Raw genomic sequence first — 21,398 nt, 5'->3', positions numbered from 1 at the left:
CCACAGCTCCCTTATACCGAGTTGTTGACTAGTGCTCTCAGAGAGCAGGAGTGCAAGCCGAGTAGAAAATCGTTCGGCTGTCTGTTGTGATTTCAGCTTTTCGACGTCGAACCTTCCTTGTGTTTGTTGGCGTGCGTTGTTTGCTGCACAGAGGCGAGTGCGAATCTTAGCTGCAACAAGATAGTGGTCCGAGTCGATGTTAGGACCTCGGAGCGCACGCACATCTAAAACACTGGAGACGTGTCTTCCATCTATCACAACATGATCGATCTGGTTGGTAGTTTTTCGATCCGGAGACAGCCAGGTAGCTTGATGAATCTTCTTATGCTGGAATCTAGTACTACAGATAACCATATTTCGGGCCCCGGCGAAGTCAATCAGCCTCAACCCATTTGGGGATGTTTCGTCGTGTAGTGCCAAATATACCTTCTTTGCCTGCCCACCCTGGCGTTAAAGTTACCAAGCACGATTTTGACATCGTGGCGGGGGCAGCTCTCATAAGCGCGCTCCAAGCGCTCATAGAAGGCATCTTTGGTCACATCGTCCTTCTCTTCCGTCGGGGCGTAGGCGCAAATCAGCGATATGTTGAAGAACCTCGCTTTGGTGCGGATTGTGGCTAGACGTTCATTCACCGGAGTGAATGATAGTACTCGGCGACGGAGTCTCTCTCCCACCACGAATCCAACACCAAACTTGCGCTCCTTTATATGGCCACTGTAGTAAATGTCACAAGGACCTACTCGTCTCTGTCCTTGTCCTGTCCATCGCATTTCTTGGACGGCGGTGATGTCAGCCTTTATTTTTGCGAGGACATCAACCAGCTGGGCAGCGGCACCTTCCCAATTAAGGGTCCGGACATTCCAGGTGCATGCCCTCAAATCGTAGTCCTTATTCCGTTTGCCATGGTCGTCATCAAAAGGGGGGTCTCTCATCCGAGGCTGTTTAGACTTTTTCATTGGTATTGTTTTTTACGTGGCGGGTCCCAAGCCCAGCGCACAACCCTTGTAGGGAATGTTTCGCCTTCTCACTTTAGCTCGCCTTCGAACGGATGTTCTTAGGCTACCCAGAGGATACTTGGTCAAAGACCGGAAGTAGTGAGCTGCTTGAGCCATGTGTAAAAGAATCGTTTCTGGCCACTCCCAAGTGAATGGCGATCAGAGAACTTTCCTCACTTGCGTGAACTTCTACACATGACTCCATTCTCCATCTTATTACTTTCCCTTAAAACTTTGGATTACATTTATTTGCCCGTAACATTTGAAAGTTTCGATTTTAAATTAGAATATCTCGATAAGAAGCATACTTATAGCGGAATTCTGTAACTGTCTATAGTGTCTATTTGTGATTAGTTACTATTCACTAAAGAGTCTCTAGCATTAGTCTCAAAATATTACCTCAAATTCGAGACCTGGTAGTTAGCAGGTCACAAAATCAAACTTGTCTGCCATTTTGAATACATAGATATTAATCGATTGTCGTTTTTTTATATTTTGTAAGCAACTCAAACACGAAAAGGTTAAAAATAAATTAATTTTACATAAATTTCGTAAATATTATGAAACAAAGTCGACACATATTTTTATTTTTATTGATAATTTTGTTTTTTGACTATGTTATAGAAAATTTAATATTTGTTATCGACATATTTATTTTCATTCAAGTCTAAAAATTGTCTCTAACATAAAATTTCAAATTTAGAGACTTGAGACTGTATCGTAGTGCAGATTCTCGCTATTATTGTTCCTTCCAAGATGAACCAATCAAGACTGTACATCGAAACCCAATTAAAGAAGAACAAGATAGGTGTTTTTATACGTTAGGAAAATAGGAGAACAACCCAACGACTATTATTCGTTCAATCTCAGATGAATACTAAAATTTATGTTATACATTATTAATGCCCATACCTCGGACATTGTCATTACGATAATGGCATATTACATCAATTCAGCAAATTCGTAACAGTCCCACCGAAAAACCTTAAGTTTTTCAAAAATTATAACTATCTTTATTTATCTTCTATGTCTAAAGGTAGAGTACATATCTTTTGTACTGGCCTGTGTAAAATATTCGTTGACGTTCGAATTGTCACGGAACGCACCAAATTATTACTGCTGGGACGAAGTTCTATTATACGGCTTATTGCTCATTAAGCTGGTGGCAAATTCTCACATTAAATCAGTACTAATTGGCCCAATGGCACTCGCTCTGATTCTCTTAGCACTTCTTGCGTTCCTGCAGTGTTGCCAAATACTCACTTTGCCGTCTGACCCAAAACGCCTTGATAATAGTCTATCGCTCTTTCCACTGTTTAATGCCTTTAGCTGATGAATTCTCTTGAATTACGAACAGAAATGGAAGAACTAGAAAAACTTCAAAGTCAGATGGATCGTCATTCAGCGGATGTTAAGAACGATTTGGGTAAGTAAGGTTGATAGTTGTTCAAGAATAGTACTCGCAGACCAATGGCACGAACTAGATGAAATTTTATCGACTTTATTGCTGCCTCGTAAATTCTTCCCTGGTGGGGAGCTGCAGGAGTCATGAACAGCCATTCTGTATCTTTCCCACTTAAATGCTGAAATACCCCCTTTTTGTACCATACTGCTCAAACGCTGTAGCATTATTACTGTATATTCTTTCACAGCAACCACGACGAGCTATAAAACGGTCATAACAAGCAATGACAGCTATTGTTGTTAAGTATGTTACCACGTTTAGATGAATTCCTATCCCTGTCAATCATTTTGATCTTTATCGGTCCAGCATAATCTACTCTTGTGTGTAGAAAATGCTTACCTGCTCTGAATCGATGGGGGGGTAGATCTGCCATCATTTGGACCTTTGTGTGGTGATTGTGTCGCACAAAAATAACACATCTGTGCAGTTATTTCCTTAGTGAACTACGAAGGCGCGAAATCCAGTAAAACTGACGAATAAATTGCATCATGATTAGAATGCCACCGTGTTTCGTTCCGTTATGCGCATGATCCATTATTAACCACGATAATCTGGGTCCATCTGGAACTATCACTGGGTGTCGCATGTTTTCATCTAAATTTAAAATTTTCAATCGGCCATGCACTCTGAGGAGTATGTCCATCACCACAGGTTTCAACAATTCAATCTTACTTTTTTCTGGAATCCTTATACCCGCTTTCAAATTCGTTATCTCTTTGTTGTAATATTTTTCTTGTTCTTGTTTCAAGAGAAATTTCATCTCTTGTGACTTGTGTTTGTTATCGGGTACTAACTGTAACATTTATTTTCTCTTAGATTGTCTAAGTGCTAAACGGACTTTAACATTCGAAATGAATTTAACCACAATATCTATCGCCATTTCTTCACATCGGTATTCGTCTGTATTGATGATACGCGATTTGCCATAAACGTCTTGAGGTTGCGTGGTATCTTTTTTATCCAATAAAATACCACTTGTGAATCTGTCCACAATGTGTAGTCAACTTCTGTATATTCCATTACTCTTATTCCATAAAAAGGTAAACGAGATAATAACTCTGCCGCAGCTAATTCAAGACGGGGCACCGTAATTATCTTCATTGGTGCAACACGTGTTTTTGATTAAAGTAATGTAACTTTTACCTGTCCATCTTCTAGTACTTTTCGAATATAGATCACAGCACCATAAGCCGTCGTTGATGCATCAGAAAACCCGTGTATTTCAATCCTTCCATCTATATTTGTATGACAGATGGATCTGTCAAGAACAAAATTTTCAAGAATAACAACGTCTTACCAATAGTTTTTAGACCTTATCGCTATCTCTTCAGGTACAGGTTCGTCCCAATCCGATCCGATGTGCCATAAGTCTTGTATAATAATTTTGCCTAAGATAGTTACTGGATAAATGAAAACATTTGATCATACAGTTGAGCAACACAAGCTAATATATTTCTTTTAGCGATGACAGTTTCTATCTCAAGAGTCTGCGAAGGTTAATTGATCTTGTTTGAGCTTCCATTTTAACCCCAACACTGATGCAAAACATGAATGATCCTTCTTCTTCTTCTAAGTTTATTTCCTCTATAAGTTTTTTCGAGTTCGTCTTCTACGTTTTCATTTCGAAACCGCCACCTTTTAGAATATGATCAATTTCTTTTGTCAATTGCATCGCGTCACTTTCATTCCTAGTTCCAGTGACACAATCATCCATATATAAATAATTCTCAATTACTTTAGACTCATCTGTGAATTCTTTTTCTGCATCCCTTGCATACTGCATCACTCCTCAAACAGCATTAAATGCAGATGATGTCATACCATATGTTACGACCTTTAACCAATATTCTCTTATCGGTTCATCAGTATTCTTTCTCCAAAAAATAAGATCCCATTGACTTTGGACTACTCGTACTTGCCGGAACAGTTTTTTAACCCATTTGGCGCCTCTGTACCTAATCAGGTACAGCAAAACTTTTAAAACTATTGTTGTTTGCTTCCATTTATTTTAATACGACATACATGGTGCGCTAAAACATTAGGAATTTAGGTGAGAATATCCACAATATCTGTCACAAAGTGGGTTATATTTTATCAGTCTGAACGCTTATAAAGGTAAGAAAACAATTTAATTATTTTTTTGTTGATCTACATGTATAATTGTTAATTTATTTATGTTATTTTGTTGTTTGTACCTATACTTGTAATATAAATAATGAATAAAAATATTACAGCTCATAATTACAAATAATCGTAGTTTAAACTTTATTGTACCTGGTTAGGTACAGCGGCAGAATCCATATAAGTTTTTCACTTTTTTTTAGGGTTTCGTGACAATGAATTCAAAACGTTTTAACTTTTCTAACTACTATAACGGCTTAGCAGAAGCCGTTAACGCCGTTTTAGAAGACAGGGACAATGATGGTGATTTCGACTTCGCGATCATACCACCAGAACCTAGCGTGGTGAGGGATGAAGAAGAAGGTGTCGATGAGAATATGGTCACAACCTCTTTACCACAAGACATTCCTAGGGATAGCAGTGACAATGACAGCAGCAATGATGAGCCGTTAACCGAAAAGGCAAGGAGAAGTCGTCGTCAGCTGCCAGATCAACCAATATGGCGTCAGTGTTCACAAATATATTCTTCTAGTTATGTCACCGAAAGACAAGAAGAGGTAAAAAAGGTGTTTGAAAATCTCACACCAGTTGTAATATTTGAGAAAATATTTGATGAAGACGTCATAAACTTGATCGTAAATAATACGTACAATATTATACGCTAATCAAAATAACAGACACATTTCAATTAGATTCTGTCTTTTTGAAAAAGTTTATGGGCATATTGATACTATCAGGATATCATAAACTACCAAGAGAAGATTTGTATTGGTCTTATGATGAGGACGTAGGTCTTGAAAAAATATCGAAGTGTGTGCTAAGGCAAAGATTTCGAGACATTAAAAGAAGAAGCATTCATTTTGTGAATAACAACGAAGCTAGATCATTGAGGGATAAAATGTTTAAAGTTCGTCCATTAGCTAATATTCTTATGAGCAAATTTCTACAGTGAGGTGTAGTGTACGACCATATTTCAATAGATGAGCCCATGGTGAAGTATTTTGGTCATCATTCTGCTAAACAGTTTATCCGTGGAAAAACAGTGCGTTTTGGTTATAAAAATTGGGTAGCTGCAAGTTCCACAGGATACTGCTATGTTTTTGAATTTTATTATGGAAAAGCCGTTGAAGCTTCTACTGAACCCTTAGGATCAAGAGTTGATAAAACGTTACTTCAAAGGTTGCAGACTGATCCACCAAGGCACCAGGTTTTTTTTTTTTATAAGTTTTTTACTAATTATAATCTCTTGGTAGACCTAAAAAAAGAAGTGCAACTGGAACGATAAGAGAAAATAGAACAAAGAAATGTCCCATGAGAAGTACTAAAGAGATGAAGAAAGAAGACCGTGCCTCGTATGATTTCAGGTTTGATAAGCAAAACGAAATTCTATTAGTGAGATGGAAGGATAATAGTGTTTGCACTAAGGTGACAAATTATGACCCTATTGAACCTTTGGGAGTTGTCAAGCGATGGTCGTCTCTGCAACGTGATAAAACAGATGTAAACATACCAAAGGCATTGCAAACTTATAACAAGCACATGGGTGGGATGGATGAATTGGATCAATCAATTTCTCTTTATAGGATTGCAATTCATGGGAAAAAGTGGTGGTGGGTTTTATTCACATATAAGTACATATGTATGCTAGATATGACAATTGCAAATGATTGGCGTTTGCATGTAATGAGTCACAGTGATAGCATGGATCAGCTCCTGTTTCGACGTTCTATTGCGAGGTACTACTTACGCCAAAAAAACACAACATAAGACTCGGCCTTCCGCTTCATTGGTCCCAGGTTTGCCCCAAGATAGTAAAGGACACTACCCACAAAAATTGAAAAACCATTACGGTGTGTTATGTGTCACGCTAGAGTTCGGTGGCAATGCAAAAAATGTCTAAAAACATTATGTGTCGAAAAACAATGTTTTGAAAATTTTCAGCTGTAATACGCCGCTGTACTCAATTAAGTACACCCCCCTATAAGGGGGCCTATTTCTTTGTGACATAACGATGTGGTGGTATGTGATACACCAGTTCTCCAGCTTTTGCAGCCCTCGATACCGTTTCCATATGTCCTGACGTCTCATATTCCCTCATAAAGTCTGTATATTGTTTCTTTAGTTCGGGATCTCTACTTAATTTTTTCTCCAACAACATAAATCGCCGCAATGCTATTTCTCTTGAAGTTCCAATATCACCAATATTTTCCCTTAATGGAATTGAAACAACAAATCTACCGTTCGCATCTCTTGAATATGTATCGACAAATATCTTTTCACTTTTTCTTCATCTTCATTCCTTTAAAAAAACGAAACGACTGTATCAAGTTGCCAGAATCGCCTGACTAACTCACCCAATTCTTCAACGTTTGTGCAATAAAAGTAAGACATCGAATTCCCTGTTTCGATACTGGCTTGTATCTCACGGGCTCCACAAACTACCATACCTAAATGAGTCTCAAGATAAACAGCTACTTCACAATCATGTGAATGCGCCGTTATCAAAATCTTTGCAAAAATTTTTACATTGAGTACCCCCTGAACAATACCTGGCTCCCAACATTGTAGATCAGCAAGTGGTATGGTTGATTTTACTGATGTTGGTTTCAACGTTCATTCAGGTAGCATTGGTTGCCAATTGTTTTCTTTTGGTAGAACCCAAAATTCTTCCTCAATGTACCCATTTGATTGAAACCGCCGTCTTATCTTCAGTACTGTACGTCGACTCACTCCAAAATATTTCCCTTCTATATCTACCATCTTGCATTATGTTGTAATAAATATAGTTTAAAAAAACTAAAACACACGCTTTTAAAGCAAATCAAACTAAAAAGTGAAACATAATTCTTTGTATAAACTAACAATAATAATGAAGAAAAAATGCCTGCATAACTGTGAAAATAGCGTGGAATGCTCGATATATGAAAAATATGTCTCAAAGCACCCCACGCTTTTCTCACTGTTAACGCCGCCCCGCCCAATATCTTTTGCCACGTCTGTATCGGCAGAATAATCTTTTCGTTTCTTCCTTTTCGAAGTTTTAATTAGCGCGCAACTAAACACTAACTAAAAAAGTTGCGCGCGCTCTCTCCTTTTGCGACCCTCCAATTTAGCAACACCCAAGTTACAGCCAAACATATTTTGGATTTGTGCTCTGCAAGCTATGAGGTAATAGATTGGTTAATTTGTGCATCATTTATGTACAAAACCCATTGTGCTGTGTGAAGTGGAGACCAAAACTTATTTTTTGCACTCTACCCACAAAATCAACGCACAAGACTGCAGGTAGTATTGTACTTCTTTTAAGTACAACAATAAATACACCTGGTAAATGCACTGAATATTTCACTTTGAAAAAAAAAAACAAAAACCACACACACTGTTATTCGAAAAAAATTATAAATTTCTTGGACGCACAAACCTCGTCTGGAGCGTCAACAATCTCTCTCGGTTTTTTCTGTGTTTTCTTGTGGTTAATTTGAGTCTAGTCGCTCAACTCTGCCTTTCCAAATATTGTTCGAATAGCAATAAAGGCAAGCAGCAATAACGCAGCTGCAGTTTCGCCAGTGCAAAAAAAAAAAAAAACAAAATACAAAAATTAAAACAAGTGAAGTGAGCGACATCAAAAATTGGAGCAAGTGAAGTGAGCGACGGCAAGAAAGCCAAGCAGCAAAGGCAAAGACGCACAGGCAAAGCAACAAAGGGAGAGCAGCAAAGGCAAAGCAGCACAGGCAAAACTGCAAAGGCAGAGCAGCTAAGGCTAAGCAACAAAGGGAGAGCAGCACCGGCAAAGCAGCACAGGCAAACTGCAAAGGCAGAGCAGCAAAGACAAAGCAGCGCAGCAGCCATCCCAGAAGGACAGCAACAAACAAATAGTGTAGTGTTAAAATAACCCCGTGAACAAAGTGAAAGTGATTAGTGGATATAAATCAAATAAGTGCTTGTGAATTTTATTTGTATTTGTATTTGCATTTAAATAAAGTAATTAAGCACAAAGCAATTTTGTTTGTGTACATATTCGAAGACTAGGCGTGCAAGTGCATTGGGCCGATTACCCAGCAAGCACATTCAAATTAAATTTTGGAAAAATACTTTGAGGAAATACTTCACTAAATTTACAAGTGCAAGTACAAGTGCATTGGGCCGATTACCCAGCAAGCACATTCTAATTAAATTCGAAAAAATACTTTGCGAAAATAGTTTACTAAATTTCTTAATTTTTTTTGTGCCTTCGAAAATTCACGCTTCATTAAGAAACAACGCACTACTAATTTCTAGTTTGTCCGTGATTGGTTCTATAACTTTTGAACTTTCGCAACATATTTGCAAATATTTTTTAAATTTTAATTTCAAGTTTTAGATCCGATTTTGTGCAACATTTTTGCAGTTCCGTTTCAATTTTCGAACGCAATGGAAGCCATCAGACATTTATCACAGCTGCAGACGCTCTACTGGAGTTTGAGAAGTCTTTTACTCCAACAGCAAATAACCAAAGTGCCTACTCTCTTGAAGTACAGCAAGCTGAACTGAAATCTCTGTGGGCAGAGGTAAAGTCAGAATACAAGTTGTGTTTGCCAAAAGTGGATCCTTCCGACACAAGCTCAATTGACGACATTAAGCTTAAATATCCAAGCTGTTACCACGCTAATGTATGTTGCGCGGCCTTGATGGGCGAACACATGCACAACCTCACGGCTTTCAACCAAAACCCTACTTCGAATTCTACAGTAATTCAACCTGAACGGTTACAACAAACGGTAGAACCCGTGAGGTAATCCATCAGTTTACCGCCATGTGATACAGAAATATTTCATGGCGATGTTTTACAATGGCCCTCACTTAGGGATTTATTTGCCGCCATTTATGGGAATAACCCAAGGCTATCTCCAGTCGAAAAGTTATTCCATCTGAATCAGAAAACGCGAGGTGAAGCAAAAGCTATTGTTTCGAAAGCGCCACTGACGCATGACGGATTCGCATTGGCTTGGAATAATTTGTTGTGTAGGTATGAAAACAAGCGAGTGCTTGTCAACACACAATTAAATTTATTATTCAAGCTCCCGCACATTTCAACAGAATCTGAGACCGAACTCAGAAATTTACAGCGGGAGATTAATAGCTGCATTTCAGCTTTACAAATACATGGGATCAATATAGATAGCTGGGATGCCATATTTACATATTTGTGTTCTATCCGACTACCGGACTATACACTGTCGCTTTGGGAACAATCTCTGGATTCGGATTCAGAGATCCCAAAATGGGTTGAGTTAGACAAGTTTTTAACCAAACGGGTTAAAACGCTTGAGAGAGTATCAAACCTCAAAGTCGATTTGGGTACTCAACCCAAGATTAAGTCGGCTGATGGTGAAGATCGGATTCCAAACTTGCAGTCAAGGATTGGATCCAAACCCATCAATTCCCTTCACGCCAAAACAAACAATATTAAATGTAAACTGTGCTCATCTCAATCGCACATTTTGAAAACTTGTCAAAGATTCATTGAGATGCAGCCTAATGCACGATTGAATGCTGTCAGAAAACTCCACGTCTGCTTAAATTGTTTATCGGACTCACATGAAGTCAAAAATTGCAGAAGTATGTTTAATTGTAATAAATGTAAACAGAGACATCACCCTATGATTCACCGGGATCAGAGTGAGGATATAGCTCAGATATCTGACAGCACAAACACTACTGAGATTTCTACTAAATCTCATGTGGCCTCTATTAAAAATGCCTACCAGTCGAAGTATGCTCTTAGGTACAGCCATGGTGACAATATGTCACAACGAGAGCACCTTTACTGTCAGAGCCCTGATTGATTCGGGATCTGAAGCCACCTTCATAAGCAATAGTCTGCAAAAACGCTTACATCTGGCAAGCAAAAAGGTCAGCGCGCGAGTTTCAGGACTGAATAATACCATATCAGGACGAGTTCAATTGGTATGCTCGATTACAATTGGCTCGCCCCGTAACAAAAGTTTAAGAGTAGAAGCGGAAGAGTTCGTACCACCAAAATTGACTGGACTGCTTCTATCCAGATCAATTAACTCTTCAATTATAAAAGGGTTATCCAATATCCCCTTAGCGGATAATAATTTCTATACGAGTCAAAAGGTTGACTTGTTGATTGGAGCGGATCTTTACCCGAAAATCATTGTAAATGGGGTAAAATCGAAAATGTTCGGATCCCTCGTAGCACAACGTATTGTGTTCGGTTGGGTTTTAACAGGTTCCGTTCCCTCCGAAGAAACAAAAATAAATTCAACAATAACTCAACAACGAACACAAAATCATTTTTGTAGTGTAAAAATTACTAATTTTATACCTAAACAACAACAACAACGAAAACATCATCATCAGCAACAACACAATAGCAATCAGCGGAATAGAAATGCATTGGCAGAACCAGAAATAACCGACAGACCGCTATCATTAGTAAACCAATGGAAAAAATTAAAGGCTTTAAGTCAGCACTTTTGTCAGAGATGGAAGACCAAATACTTAAAGGAACTGCAGAAACGAAAGAAATGGAAACATTCCCAACAGAACGTCCAAGTCGACGACCTGGTGGTAGTTCGTGATGAAAATCTACCTCCAAATGAATGGAGAGTAGGCAGCATCAACAAAGTATATCCAGGGTTGGATCAACGAGTTCGGGTGGTGGACATCCAAACTCAACGTGGCTTAATTTGTCGGCCTCAGAAAGATTGTCATTGTACCCAATCAATGTTAATTTCATATTATAAATTCACACGTTAATAATCTTCCTTTTCGTTTAGGAAATTATTGAAAATGACGACAATCAACTGCCCCTTATGCGTAGACAGCCATCTACTTCGCTGGTATCCAAAGTTCCGGCAGATGTCCCCAGAAGTAAGGCTGAGGACCACATTGATCCACCGCTATTGCAGCAACTGCCTCGCGTCGAGCCATTCAAAGAATGAATGCCACAGCGTAATACGCTGAAAACGTTGCGGCAACCCACACCACACGATGCTTCATGGCATCAGTTCAGATGCCGAAGAACAAGACGACGATGGAGGAAATGGAGGAAAATTCATTGACAATTGGCACGACGGATTCGGAGCCCTATCAACCATGTCAACCGACGTCAACAGCCCAGCATTCGCAAAGCTCTGACCAACGATGCCTCTCCCGCATACCACACGCCCAAGATCGAGCCGACTTCGGCGTGCTGGTAACTTCCTTTCGGATTGGTGGCATGGCAACGATCGACTGAGACTCGATTCGTCTCAGCGACATTGTCCGGACCGAGCGGAACGCCATTCGCTCCGCCGGCCACCCCATCCGAAGTGAAGGCGTGGACGAGGCGCTCATCGTCAAGCCGATGCACGCCGTATCATTAAGGACAGGCACACAACTCTACCTTTGCAACAAAGACTTGCGCTATCACCAACCGCGTTAATAAGCGTTCGAACCGCAACGAGGTTCATAACAGTGCGGGCCATGATCATCCAGTCAGTCCACCCACTGTTATCCTCGCCTCCACGATTGCACGATTGCGACTGCGTACGCAAGCACGTGGAGACAGCCGAGTGTGCGAACTAATGTTTCGGGACAACCAGGGTGGAGAAACAGAAATCTCCGTGAGTGCCCAAATACAACTTCGTCCGTTACCACCGACGCCAGTAAGGTCTTTGGAAGACCATTTATTTCAACAATTCCGCAACCTAAGACTGGCAGTTTTTTATTTAAAATTTTGTGGAATCATTTGCGCCGATCGTTTCCCCATGGCCAACCACATCTACGGAACGAGCGAGCACCGTGCTCCACCACCCGAATTATCACTCACAATAATGCAGGAAATTTTCCTTCATTATTATTGTTAGTTTATACAAGGAATTATTTTTCACTTTTTAGTTTGATATGCTTTAAAAGCGTGTGATTTAGTTTTCTTACCTATATTTGTTTTTAATTTTTTAGTTTTGGCTAAATGAGCCTTAGTCGCCTGCCCCACACCACACCTGCACCCATCATTAACACTCACACTCACCTCGACATCACCACACTTCACATCAACACCACCCACACGCGCGAGCGCAGGATCCACACACTAAAACACACACCACATCACTCCATGGAAAAAGGGTCCGCTTTCACACAAATCAGTTTCGATTCGATCGTCTTGGTCTCTACGTCGCTTGTCCGCCACCGCTACGCAACAATTTAGTATTCGCATCCTAAGTGAATTTAATTCAACATTATATAAGCGTATTCACATACTAAGTGCATTTCATGTAACATTATAAAAAGTTGAAGTTATATTGTAAACAAAAAAAGGAAACCCCCACTAATCGAGTGGTTCACTCTTATTGTGAAATTGAATATACCAGCAAGTGGCGCACAACGAAAGGTTTTTTTTTATTTCGAACACATAAAGCGCACATAAAGCGGTAAGTAAAGCGGGCAGTGAACCCAAATTTGTTAAAATCAGTTCAGATATTAGTTAGGTAGAATATTTCTCTCTGTATTTTAAATTTTTACGAATTCTTATTTTCCGCGGGAACCAAAAAAGTAACGGTACAAACTTTGCTTAATCCATTTCTATTGTTCTTGACTAACACTTATAATTCAAGTGGTCGACCCGGAAAATAGGTAAATTAGATAGGTGGATTGTCTCATTTTCCATTTTTTCAAGTAGAGGGGTTCAAATATTAGGTAGGTAGAATATTTCTTTGTGCATTTTAAATTTTTACGAATTCTTATTTTCTTTTATGAGATTTACCAATATTATGAAATATAAACGCATATAACTTAAATCGTATTCTCCGCCATTAGATTCGGTAACAATTTTTGAAAAGCTCATATCGACGTGACAGCCAAAGTTTAAAAATAAGGAGTTTTCCATTGCAGTTGCTTTTCGGAGGCGTTTTGAAAACTAGTATCTGAATTTTTTTACTACAAAAATTCTATTATAAATACTAATTTTTTATTACCTAAAAGTCACATGTTTTGCATTATTTGATATTATTTCTTCTGTTGCGCGGTTATATATACATATACCTATACAAAATATACTTTCTTTAAGGATATACATATATATCAGTATATACATATGCTATTCAAATGTCACCAAAACTAGTTTTATATAGATGTTGCATACTTTTAAGCCCATCTCTTTGGTGAGCTGCTTAAACTTACTCTCGCCTTCTTCTGCGAATGGTAGGCACCTTGTCGCGGTGCAGGGGCTTAGGCGCAAGGCATAACCGGCGCCTCCAATCCTGTGCGGTTGGTGCTGTTAAGCACGGACCACGCGGGATGTCGGATGCCGCATGCGTGCGCTAACCAAGAGCTACCATCTCCTAATCCAGGGTGTTATGCGACTCCCGTGCCCATTGGAACTTTGCAGCCAGGAGGTTAATGTGGCTGTATTCTAACGGAGCCTTCCCAACACCGGGACGAATTGGGAAGTAACGGTGGCCTTACCGCGTCAAGGGGCTCTGGCGTGGCGGACCTTCCAGTTCCCCATAAAGAACATAGACCCGATAGCTCACCCTGTTTGAGCCAAGGGTCGAAAGAACAGGATGAATAGCAACAACAACAAAACAAACATAAACAAAGGACTTGATGACGGACAAGGGCAACGACATAGGACAACGATAGCGGAAAATAAGAAGGAGATCGAGGCGGAAGGTAAGGGGGGTCGAGGGGCTAGGCGAAAGTTTAGCTTCCTCGACGCTCTTACGCCAGAGGAGCGTTCGCTGTTTGAGGAGCACGCCAGGAAGGATGATGACGACGTGCCCTCTTGCAGCGGAGCGCACCTGGCGGCAACGCCTGGTGCCGCTGCAGCAGAAACTAAGGACGCGTCTCCGGCAATGGGTAACAACAGCAACGTGCCAGTTAGCGCGCAAGGCAGCGGTATCAGCAACCGTGGCCAGGTCAGCCCAGCTCGGAACGTAAGGCGGGGCGACAGCAGGGCACTGCCCGCGGGCACGTACGCCCAAGCCGGAAAAAGGAAGAGCGGCCAAATCACGTCGCAGGAGCCCCCCCTATCCAAAAGGGTGCGAGGCACGGATACAAAGGCAGCCGGGGGCCAACCATATAGACCGGCTCCTCACCGGGTGGAGGAAGGGCGGCGCGGATATGCGGATGCTGTCAGAAACGTCCGCATGGCTGTCCTGCCTGTCAAATACCCGGCGGAGTCGCTGAAACCGGATGAGCTCACCGTGCTCCAGGACATCCTGATAGACGAGGCGTCCGAATGAGAGGACTACACGGCGTCCTTCCTGGGCATCGACTTCAGGGGAGGTATGATGCAGGTAGACTGCCTGGACGAGTCGTCCGCCGACTGGCTGAGGGAACACGCTCCAAAGCTGGGAGGCTGGACGGGCCCTGTCCTCTGCGTGAAGAGGGTGGAAGATGTGCCAATCATGCACAGCATGACGATGTTCCTCCCTCAAAGCGGGGACAGGACATACGAGCACGCCCTGAACCTGGTGAGGAACCAGAACCGGGGACTCAGTATCTCGTCCTGGTGTGTTGCAGGCAGCAAAAAGGAGAAGCTAGGTGACATTGAGGGATGGAGGTTACACCTTTACATCAACGATGAGTCATATAAGTATGTCCGGGCCGCGAGCTTCCGCCTGTTCTACAGATATAGCACGGTCGTCATGCGGCCCTACAAGTCTGCTGACACTGCGAGCAAGGAAGCTAAAACTCTACAGGACAAGGGCGTCGACAACCAGGCAGTGCCGGAGTCCACCCCGGAGGAAACAAAAATGGAGGTGGACGAGTTGTCGGAGCAGCCCTGCGGGAGCAAGTCCGGACAGGTAGGGCCAGCAACGACCACTGACGTCCCCGCAGATGGCCGGAACACGGAGCTACCCTCAACGCAGGAGCTCCTAGACGGACTAGGAGGCCCAATGGACAGCAGTGCGGTTGTCGGCGGGGTAGAGGACCTCTCTCTCCTCGAGCCCATTCTATGATGGCCGACGTCATGGAAATTGCCCAAGTGAACCTGCATCATGCGGCGGCAGCCTCAGCTGTCATTACAAGCAGGTTCACTGCGGAGAAACTGGCAAATAAGGTAATCTGGGACCTCTCTAGCAAGAGGCCTAGGACGTGTATAGTTGTCAGAAGCAATATTGATTTCTTTTGCATTTCAGAGTTTCTGACACAGGACTTGGTGGCGGTACAGGCCAGGGATAATGAGGGCAAAGACTTCGTACTGGCCTCAGCATACTTTCCGGGAGAGACAGCAACGGCACCCCCGGAGGCGGTGAAAAGGCTGGTAAAGCACTGCAAACGGCACAAGCTCCCCCTCATCATCGGCTGCGATGCGAACGCTCACCACACAGAATGGGGCAGCACCGACTGCAACGCGAGAGGTGAGTCCCTATTAGAATATGTTGTAGGCAGTAATTTGGCGATTGAAAACGTTGGGTGTGAACCCACTTTCGTAACTATTAACAGGAGGGAGGTACTGGACCTCACCTTGAGCAATGAGCCTGCAAATGGATTGGTCTCGCAATGGAGAGTCTCTACGGAGCCCTCCATATCAGACCACAGGATTTTAAGGTTCACGCTAAAGGCAGAGGTCAGGAAACTCCCCCCCAGACGCAACCCTCGGAAGGCGAACTGGGATGCCTTCAGGGTTATACTAGGTGAGGAATTGGGCAGGGGGGAGCAGACCGATAGCAGCGTGTCAGGCCCAGGCTTGGAGATTAGCCTATCTAAGCTAAACGAGTCTGTCATTAACGCTTATCATGGCAGCTGCCCCCTACAAGTGACCACAGACAGGCGAAACAGTCCCTGGTGGTACAGGAAACTATCAGACCTCCGGAAAAAAGTACGCAGACACAAACGGCTTTTTACGGCGGGCTCGATCCGGTGGGCAATGGCCTCGTTTGAGAGATTCAAGTCTCCGGGAGTGGATGGTATTTTTCCAGCGCTGTTACAACAGGGGGAGCAGCATTTACTGCCTCACCTGATTCGGCTGCTGAGGGAAAGCCTCGCATTGGCGTACATCCCTGAAGTATGGAGGACATCGAAGGTAATCTTCATACCCAAGGTGGGTAGGAAAGACTACTCATTGGCGAAATCCTTCAGGCCAATCAGTCTAACGTCTTTCCTACTAAAAACCATGGAGAAGATCGTGGACCATGAAATAAGGTCGACAGTGCTGAAGAGAGCACCCCTGCATGCGGCTCAGCACGCCTACAGAGCGGGTAGATCCACTAACACTGCTCTGTACCAGATAACCTCTGAAATAGAGAGTTCACTGGAGCATGGAGAGGTGATGCGTTGCGCGTTCTTGGACATCGAAGGTGCCTTTGACAACAAGTCTCATAAAAGTGTAGCCAAGGCACTGGAGAAAAGGAATGTGGCAGCACATTCCCCCCTCCCCCCTCCCCCACATTAAATCCCTCCAAGACGACCGTAGTCCCGTTTACGAGACGCAGGTCCTTACCCGGTCTCAGGAATCTTACACTTGGGGGCAGAGAGATAGGAATGACCGGAAGTGTCAAATACCTAGGGTTAATGCTAGACTCTACATTGCGGTGGAATCAGCATGTAAACCTGACCCTGGTCAAGGCAACAAAAGCTTTAATGGTGTGCAACCTGCTGGCGGGCAAGTCCTGAGGCTGTAAGCCAAGGATCCTCAGATGGTTGTACACCATGATAGTGCGACCAATAATCACATACGGGGCGGTGGCCTGGGCCTCAATAGCGTCGCAGACTTCGGTTAAGACCAAGCTATCGATGCTGCAGCGGCTAGCCTGTGTCTGCATGACGGGCGCAATGCGCACCTGTCCAACGGCAGCACTGGAGGTTCTGACGGAGCTTACTCCGCTTGATTTGGTTATCGGTCAGGTAGCCAAGCACACAATTCTGCAAATAACGGCAGAGGGGTGGGGTAAATTTAGGGTAATCTCGTCCCAGAGGATGGAAAAGATAAGTGGCGATGTACCATCAGCCCTCCTCCCGAGGGACAGCACTACCAAAACAGTTAACTTCAAGAAGAAGTTTAAGGTCACCCTCGGCAGCAAAGACGAGTGGAATGATTCCAACCTCGAACTGATGCAGAGGAATAGTACGCTAAGGTGGTACACCGACGGATCGAAAATGTCGGAGGGAATCGGTGCGGGGATCGCGGGCCCACACACTAAGCTCTCCATACCCATCGGAGAGTTCCCAAGCATTTTCCAGGCAGAAGTTTTTGCCATAAGTCGGTGTATAGAAATAAACCTCCATCGCAACTATCGCAATGAGAGAATAGCCATTCTCAGCGATAGCGCTAAAAGCGATCTCTTCTTACGAAATCAAATCGCTATTAGTGCAGGAGTGTAGGGAGAGGCTGAACAGCCTTGCAGAACGTAACCAGGTACACCTAATCTGGGTTCCTGGTCACAGAGGTATTGCCGGTAATGAGCTGGCGGATGAGCTAGCCCGCTCCGCAGCCTCCACCAAGATGGTGGGACCAGAACCCTTTATTGGGGTAGGTCCACATACCATAAAGGAGCTACTTCGCAGGGAAGAAGGAGTGGGCAGAGAGGAGCATTGGCGGCAAACGCGTGGTATGAGACATGCCAAGGTGCTAATGGGAGGATACAATCTAAGCAGGTTCAAGGTTTTAATAAACCTCCCCAGGAACAAGCTCAGGCTACTGGTCGCATGGCACACCGGCCACTGCAAGTTGAATAGGCACCTGTACAACATGGGCCTATCCTCTTGCATTAACTGCCGGTTCTGCGACTTGGAGCCTGAAACCCCGGAGCACCTGCTGATTGACTGCACAGCTGTCTGTAGACGCAGGACTAAGGCCCTCGGATCAATGCTTCCGGATAGGGATCGCATAGCCTCACTAGCGCCCAGAAGTCTATTGAACTTCATCGATGCGCTGGGGCTAGGTGAGTCTATGTAAGTTAGGAGAGGGCACAATAGACCAAAGGTCGCGGTGCATTCCTCATATTAATCAATCAACCATCGCCTTCCTACAGTGTCGCTCAAATATTCTGGGTTTCAGTACCACTGAAAAAAGTTACAAACAAACATACATATATGCATACATACAAGTGAAGCTAATAGAAGCGTATTAAAAACGGCAACTGATACTTTTCAACGAGACTAGCGGCTATAAAGTTTGGTTGTGCTCCACAGTCTAGTAGTGCTCGTACTGGTCCGAAAATCTGATCATTTGCTTCCAGTCTTACAGATATAGTTAGCAACAGGGCAGGCTTCGAATCTAAATTGAAAATAAAAGTCTTAGAATAGTCTACATTGGAATTTTTTTCATTCTCAGTTGCCTTGTGATCCTTTTTTATACCACTTAGTGATTTACGTTTTTTTAATAATTGTTCTTGCTTGTCTAACATGCTCATCTGCATGTCGTCTTTCTTAATTTCTTTATTGGTGGTAACCAGGTCCTCTGCAAATTTTTGATTGCACAGGATGGGCATATCCAACTCCTAAATTACGATGCCGCTTGGCGCTTGTTGCTTCACATTTTCCCTTTAATTTTCGCCTGCGATGAGGTTCTTCAATCTTAAGAGTTGGGGCTTGTTTTGCAATCTCTCTCTTTGAAAAAAGCAAGCTATTATGTTTTGCCTGCCCTGGACAAGCTGCAGCTTGGAGATCCAAGAATTCTAACATTTGCTTGGCTGTGGGAGTCTCTGTGTCTCGTTGTAATTCCCACTGCCTACTCGTATCTGGATCTAGCCTTTCATGCAACATATGAACAATAATCATATCGCAAGCATCGACCGGGATTTCCTGTGCTCGTAGTTGTCGCAACACTCATATGTTAAATGGACATACGCTGAAGCTCATGAGCTCGCGGTACCCCTCCTATAATTGGCAAACGAATAAACTGTCGTAAATGATACTTGCGGTCATATAACTGATTGAGTCGATCCCAAGCCTCTATATAATTATCATCGGTAAGCTGTCATTCACCTTGAGTTTGTGCAGCTCTACCAACCAGCGACTTTTGTAAGTAAGAGAATTTAAAAGCTGGTGAAACATTATTATTTTCATGTATAGCAGCAGAAAACCGATCACGAAACCCAGGCCGCATCGTTAATACGCCATCAAAGTTACCCCACGTATTTTTTAAATCATGTTTTTGATCAGGCATATTTACTTGTACCGACATGGGTTGCTTATCAAGTACAGTCGGTGCTGGTGCTAGTTCCTTGATCTTTGTAAACAACATGGCTTGTGCTGTAAAATAGCGCAGCTCCACTAAAGCTGCAATGTCGTCATATGCACCGGCTTGTATAGTGTCCTGATCCAACTGCTTCTCATGTGCATCTACAAATCGTGCGTAGTAAACGTCCAACTTTTCAGCACGAACTTTCACTTCCTCCTGCTTAGCCTTTTCAAAATAAGCATGTTGGCAGTACACCAAAATTCTTGAAATGGATTTTAATAAGCAGTCCAAAAGATCTTGTCTTCCCATTCTCTTGTTACCTCTCACCAATCGCTCATAAAAAAAGCCAAATTTAATTCTGTATCAATAACTTCAATCAAATATATATTCAAGATGAAATCTTACACGAAATAGGAACGTCTTGTCACAAACTGTCCGCTTTCACGATTAAATAAAATATTTCCTCACCAAATATTCAAAGCGGACGTCAATATTTGTGTTCATTTGTAAATATGTATGTATATTAGGGTGTTTTTTGTTTTTAACTATTAATTTTTTTTAGTCCCGTCACGAAATTTCCTTGGAAATACCCTAAAAAAAAATTCCCTAAAAATTTTAGCCCTTAACATTGACATTAAGAACTGGACCAAGGCCTGTAAAAATTTTCCATTGAAAATACACTACAATCTTGAGTTTTTATTTTTAAATTCCTACAGATCAAAGGTATTTTATGACATCGCTTTGACTTTAGACGCATATTTCTCAGAATTGTTCACTCTACAAAAGTGCCCAGTGCAACAAAGTCGTAACTCACACCAGCGAGGTGTTACGGGGCTCTAAACCTGATTTTTCCAAGAATTTCGCGTTTTTTTGTATATATCTCGTAAATGCTAGCTGCATAGAAATTCAAAAGTACAGCAAGTCTTTCACTCTTAGGAAAACAGGTGTACTGTGGGACCTATGAATTCCATAATGGCTAATACATTCCATAGCCTAAGCGTCATCACGGCGAGCTTGCGCATGCCACAACACCACACACATATGCAATTATCACATTCTATTCAATCAATTCTCACCTCAATCCTCCGCCCATCAAACGAGGCCAATCACGAATCAGGCACAACATGGACCAAATGTTCCATTCAAGATGAACCAACCAAGACTTTACATCAAGACCTAATTAAAAACGAGCAAGATAGGTGTTTTTTTACATTGGGAAAATAGCAGAAAAACCCAATGACATTTATTACCACCAAGATTATTTTTTTGAATCACGCCTGAAATACCAACGCAGAAAGGAGTTCTATACGACAAAAAACCGACTAGATTCCGGTGTTGGACCAATCACGGTTATTTCTTTGCAGCGCGGCCGAAATCCGCCAGTGAAGAAAAAAGTTCGACACCAAAGAATCATGAACACCAAGGTGTCAGATCGACCTGGGTTATTTTTTCGACATTCTGACTAAGTACGAAAATCGAGAGTATCAAGTAACGAATGAAATTCTGTAACGTATTTCTCAATTTTATCAATTCTCGTTCTGTCTCGAATATTGAAAGTATCGATATTTCGAAATCCATCACTCCTTGCATCAATAGTGCCCAACTGAATTTCAAGAAGTGGTGCTATGTATAGCGTGTATATCGTGCATAATCGTAATATATTTTATTGGTTTTTAGGCACGATTCCGATTACTTTGGC

General features: G+C 42.4%; 1 protein-coding gene across 1 annotated transcript in view; it reads left to right on the top strand.

Annotated features, from left to right (window-relative positions):
- The first annotated feature begins 1,625 nt into the window (after nucleotides 1-1,625).
- LOC126766637 (uncharacterized) overlaps nucleotides 1,626-21,398 on the top strand; it is a 42,577-nt gene continuing 22,804 nt past the window's right edge. Inside the window, exons 1-2 of the mRNA XM_050484389.1 lie at nucleotides 1,626-15,634; nucleotides 15,714-15,935. Of these exons, the coding sequence (XP_050340346.1) occupies nucleotides 10,300-11,346 (1,047 nt within the window). The 5' untranslated portion in view covers nucleotides 1,626-10,299 and the 3' untranslated portion in view covers nucleotides 11,347-15,634; nucleotides 15,714-15,935. The remainder of the gene's footprint in view (nucleotides 15,635-15,713; nucleotides 15,936-21,398) is intronic.

Source organism: Bactrocera neohumeralis, unplaced genomic scaffold (assembly GCF_024586455.1).
Source record: "Bactrocera neohumeralis isolate Rockhampton unplaced genomic scaffold, APGP_CSIRO_Bneo_wtdbg2-racon-allhic-juicebox.fasta_v2 ctg195_1, whole genome shotgun sequence".
NCBI lineage: Eukaryota > Metazoa > Arthropoda > Insecta > Diptera > Tephritidae > Bactrocera > Bactrocera neohumeralis.
Note: the sequence above shows the minus strand (reverse complement) of the source record. Positions and strands in the feature narration are given on the sequence as shown.